This window comes from Colobus angolensis, unplaced genomic scaffold (genome assembly GCF_000951035.1).
Source record: "Colobus angolensis palliatus isolate OR3802 unplaced genomic scaffold, Cang.pa_1.0 Scaffold359, whole genome shotgun sequence".
Classification (NCBI taxonomy): domain Eukaryota; kingdom Metazoa; phylum Chordata; class Mammalia; order Primates; family Cercopithecidae; genus Colobus; species Colobus angolensis.
Genome location: NW_012116921.1, coordinates 1,853,819 through 1,859,433, shown reverse-complemented (window position 1 = coordinate 1,859,433; position 5,615 = coordinate 1,853,819). Strand labels below are relative to the sequence as shown.

The 5,615-nt window shown below is 38.1% G+C and overlaps 1 protein-coding gene across 1 annotated transcript in view; it reads right to left on the bottom strand.

Moving 5' to 3' along the window:
- FAM73A (family with sequence similarity 73, member A) overlaps positions 1 to 5,615 on the bottom strand; it is a gene marked incomplete at its 5' end in the record, with an annotated part of 110,364 nt that overhangs the window by 31,819 nt on the left and 72,930 nt on the right. The window contains one exon of the mRNA XM_011953179.1: positions 1,399 to 1,499. Within this exon, the coding sequence (XP_011808569.1) occupies positions 1,399 to 1,499 (101 nt within the window). The remainder of the gene's footprint in view (positions 1 to 1,398; positions 1,500 to 5,615) is intronic.

The following is a 5,615-nucleotide window of genomic DNA, read 5'->3' as shown; positions in this document are numbered from 1 at the left end:
CCGGCTAATTTTTAAATTTTTAGTAGGGATGGGGTTTCACCATGTTGACCAGGCTGGTCTCAACCTCCTGATCTCAGGTGATCTGCACACGTTGGCCTCCCAAAGTTCTGGAATAACAGGAATAAGCACTGTGCCTGGCCAGATGCATAATACTATTTCTATGAAAAAAGACCACCTAAAATTATAATATCCAAAATCTACTGTAAAAATGCAAATATTCTGAGATAAAATTGGTCATATATAATTTTTAAAGCTGATTTAAGTACAAAAATAAAAACAAAAAGATGACCTCTTTGCAAGCAGTCTCTTTTGGTAAAAAATTTAAATCTCAGTGAAAAATAAATTACCCACAGATTTATAATTCAGTAATCACTACTGTTTATTTATAGCTAGTCTTTTTTCCTCTGCCTATATACTTATATATCATGCATGTTTTTGTTTCCTTTTTACAAAATTATAATCATACAATCTATATAAAACTTTACATACTAATCTTTTCACTTAACATATGTTCCCATGACATTAAAATTATTGGAAACATGTTTATAGCTCTATAACATTTTTAATTACAGATGTGCCATAATTTGGCATAAGATTGTTTTCCATTTTTCATTGTTATTAAAATGCCACAGTGAATGTGTGTGTATACATATCTATCTATCTATCTTATCTATATATATTTTTTTATTTTATTTTATTTTTTTTGAAACAGGGTCTTGCTCTGTCACCCAGGCTGGAATGCAGTGCCACAATCATGGCCCACTGCAGTCTTGACCTCTTGGGCTTAAGGGATCCTCCCACCTCAGCCTCCTGAGTAACCAGAACTATAGGCTACTCACTACCACATCTGGTTAATTTTTTAAATTTTTTGTAGGGATAAGGTCTCACTATGTTGCCCAGGCTGGTCTCAAACTCCAGAGCTCAAGCAATCCTTCTACCTCAGCCTCCTAAAGTACTGGGACTACAGGTGTAAGCCACTGCACCTGGCCAACAGTGAATTTTTTTCAACATATAATCTTTGAATCTGATCACCTTCTTAGAACAAAAATCTAAAAGTATGATTTCCGAACTAAAGAAACTGAACATCCTTAAGACTCTTGATATAAACTGCAAAATTGCTTTCCATTAACATACTAGTTTCTATGCCTCCCCCATAATCTACAGTATATGAAAGTGCCCAACCAAATCACGTGTTTACAGGTCCATCTCCTTAAAGAGAGTGTAAGCTCCTGTAGGAGCTTATTTTCATGTTAGATTTTTTCATTTTTGTATCCTGGTACCTACCACGTGGTAGATGATAAATAAACAGTGACCAAAATGAATTACAGTATAATGACAAGACTGTTGTTTCCACTAAAAAAGAAATAGAAATCCTCATTAGGAACACACATGTCCTACCTCTGCTGCTGAAGCAAAGGAATCCGTGGATGCGATGCTCAAGGTGTCTCGCAGGCCAAAGTCATCCACATTACCCTTCATGGTGACATCTGTATCTTTATCTTAAAAGTAAAAGGTGAAAAGTTCAGAAAGTGATATTCCACATCATTGTGGTACTTCACATTCCATAGTTTGATTTTGATTTTTTCCCCCTTATCTTTATTTAGACTACCAGTGTCAAAAGGAAAACAGTAAGAATCCAATGTTTAACTGAATCTGAAACTCTGCGAAGTAGGGGAGAGAGTGTTACAAAGCAAATATTCATTTTTAATTTAAGAAGGAATTAAGCTTAATTTTTTATTAAAAGGGCTTTTTAGTACATAATAAGCAGAGTTGGATTATCTACTATACATGGTAAAGTCAGCATATATCACAGCTAGTTTGCAACAGAGCAATTTATTTGCAAGTGGTCTTGCCCAAATTACAAGAATTTGTAGGTTCATTTAAATCAACTATATTACATAAAATATCTGGCCTGTCACTTGTGATAAGCTGACCAATTAAAACAATTCACAGCCGGGTGCGGTGGCTCACACCTGTAATCCCAGCACTCTGGGAGGCTGAGGCAGGTGTATCACCTGAGGTCAGGAGTTCGAGACCAGCCTGGCCAACACGGCGAAACCCCATCACTACTAAAAAAAATACAAAAATTAGCCTGTAGTCCCAGCTAGTTGGGAGTCTGAGGCACGAGAATTGCTTGAACCCGGGAGGTGGAGGTTGCAGTGAGCCAAGATCGCACCACTGCACTCCAGCCAGGGGGACAGATGAAGACTCTATTTCAAAAAAACACCACCACCAAAAACAACAACAACAACAACAAAAAAAAAAAAACCAAGAAGGTATTTGTGACTTTTTCAGGCTTTAATGAGACCTACTTCAAAAACTGAACAGTCAAAAACAATCAGACCTAGGTCCTTGATGTTTACTCTGCTTACCTGAGGGTCAAATATAAATACCCCCCAAATTTTAAAAGGTTGAAAAAGTTCAAATTCTTTGGAAAGAGTTAATCTTACCCTATCAAGACAGGCTGTTAGCAATACTTGTCATTCGGAATGTGGGTATGAATATCCTCATGTACTATTATCAGGAATTTAATTGTTAACATTAAATTTTCAAACAAATACTTTCCTGCTTACATATGTGACTAAAATGGAGAAAACAAGTAATAAACTTCAAAATGTATCACAAGTATGAAAGAGCAAAGAATAAAATATATATATTCTTATTTTGATTCTCAATCTGCTAAGTTTGTCAGACACTATCTTCTTTAAAATGAAACCAGCTGGCTGAGGTGGCTCATGCCTGTAATCATCCCAGTGCTTTGGGAGGCTGATGCAGGAGGATCACTTGAGTCCAGGAGTTTTGAGACTAGCCTGGGAAACACAGTGAGACCTCGAGAAAAAAAAAAAAAAAGCCAGGTGTTGTGGCACATGCTCAGGAGGCTGAGGCAGGAAAATTGCTTGACTCCAGGAGTTTGAGGCTGCAGTGAGCTATGACTGCACCACTGCACTCCAGCCTGGATATCAGAGTGAGATCTTGTGAAAAGAAAGAGAAAGGAGAGAGAGAGGGAGAGAGAAACAAGTCTCCTTGGCTTTCATTCATCCAAATTTTCATAATTTTTCCAAAATTAAAATTTATTATCTCTACTAGAAAGAAATCTGTCAAATTCTGTTTAAAACCCTAAGTACCAGAAAACACAACTTGTGACTCTACCTAGGAAGTATGTTTTTTTTTTTATTCAAAGCATCAATTTAGCTTCAATTAAATGTTTAAATCAAAAGTTATACAACCAATTATATTCCAAGCTCTACAACAAGCAGAAGAGAGAATAAGCCACAAGTGGTGCAAGGTTCATTCCTATTAAGTACCAAAAATAATCATACACGTAACTTTTTTTTCCCTACTTTATGTTTGGTGAGATCAGACTTTACGTTTTAAGTATTTACCTTCCAAGTTTAAAGTATAATTGTTTTCAGATGACGTTTACATCAATCCTTTTAAAGTACCTAAAACTTTTCGTCTTAAAAATCTTTCTACTACTAAATGACTATTAATGGGACAAAATCTGAGGTTAAATTATTCCATTATAAAAACATTTTAGAAATTTACATTTTTCTATTAAACTGGAGAATAAAACAACATAATTGTTTCACACATAAATAGTTATCAAACTAGTATTTTTGGAGACACAATTATCCAGAAAAACTCCCATAATTCTCTTTTCAGTGCATATTAAGGCTTTTTAAATACAAATACACACACACTGAGCTTTTATACAAAACTTAATCCTCCTGTACAACCTTCAAAGCGTTATCTTAATTATTTTCCATTCTCAGTATTACTTTCACAAAAAGAAATCACAGTTTTACAATTTTCATTATGTCACGGCATTATCAGAGTGGGATTAAATTTTATTTTATTTTATTTATTTATTTATTTTGAGACAGAGTTTTGCTCTTGTTGCCTAGGCTGGAGTGCAATGGTATGACCTTGGCTCACCGCAACCTCCGCCTCCCGGGTTCAAGTGATTCTCCTGCAGCCTCCCGAGTAGCTGGGACTACAGGAACACACCACCACACCTAGCTACTTTTTGTATTTTTAGTAGAGACAGGGTTTCACCATGTTGGCCAGGCTGGACTCGAACTCCCAAACTCAGGTGACTCACCCACCTCAGCCTCTCAAAGTACTGGGATTACAGGCGTGAGAGCCACTGCACCCGGCCGAGTGGGATTAAATTTACAAGTCAATTAACTCTTGGTTCCATATGGCTTTTGCTATTTTCAGAGTAGAATATAGACATTTATCTAGTGTCACTTTACCTTTCAGACATTACCCATGAGATGTCAAAAGTCTGTTTTACTTTAGTCAACAGTAACAGTAACAATATTCAATGTCATCCAGATCAGTTACCATACTTGTACTTTATTTTTTAAAACATCTAACAAAGAAAAATGGCTCAATTCCAGAGGAACTAGAAGGATTTACTCATTAAATCCAAGTCCATAAACCATAGACTATACCTCTTATTTCAGTAATTGCTATGATTCCTGGAATGGCAGCTAAATTATTACAAAGAGAAATAATACATCTGTTTTTTAGATACGATAGTCAAAAGTATAAAGAATGAATCTTGGGCAATATCCCAAACTAACTGCTTTCATGCATTCAATTAAAGTTTAAAATACTCTTAAAAGTATCATCATTGGCTGGGTGTGGTGGCTCACGCCTGTAATCCCAGCACTCTGGGAGGCTGAGGTGGGTGGATCACTTGACGTCAGGAGTTCAAGACCAGCCTGACCAATATGGTGAAACTCTGTCTCTACTAAAAATACAAAAATTAGCCAGGCATGGTGGTACATGCCTGTAATCCAAGCTACTCAGGAGGCTGAGGCAGGAGAATTGCATGAACCCAGGAGATGGAGGTTGCAGTGAGCCAAGATCGCGCCACTGCACTCCAACCTGGGTGACAGAGCAAGACTACATCTCAAAAAAAAAAAAAAAAAAAGAGGTATCATCAACTCTTGGCCAGGCACAGTGGTTCATGCCTTTAATTCCAGCACTTTGGGAGGCTGAAGCAGGCGAATCTCTTAAGCCCAGGAGTTCAAAACCAGCCTGGGCAATATGGCAAAACCCTGTCTTTATTAAAAATTAGCTGGCGCAGTGGCACACACCTGTAGTCTCAGCTATCTGGGAGGCTAAGCGGGAGGATCACTTGAGCCTGGGAGGCAGAGGCTGCAGTGAACCGAGACTGCACCACCGTATTCCAGCCTGGATGACAGAGCAATGGTCTGTCTCAAAACAAAACAAAACAAATGAAAAGTATTATCAACTCGACTGTGGTATTGAAAGACAGTGACAGCATGGAAAATTGAAAACCAAAGGCAGCCGGGTGCAATGGCTCATGTCTGTAATCTCAACACTTTGGGAGGCTGAGGCGGAAGAATCACTTGAGCCCCAGGAGTTCGAGATCAGCCTGGGCAACAGAGAGAGACTCCAGCTCTACAAAAAATTTAAAAAGTTAGCAGACGCCGGGCGCGGTGGCTCAAACCTGTAATCCCAGCACTTTGGGAGGCCGAGACGGGCGGATCACGAGGTCAGGAAATCGAGACCATCCTGGCTAACATGGTGAAACCCCGTCTCTACTAAAAAATACAAAAAACTAGCCGGGCAAGGTGGAG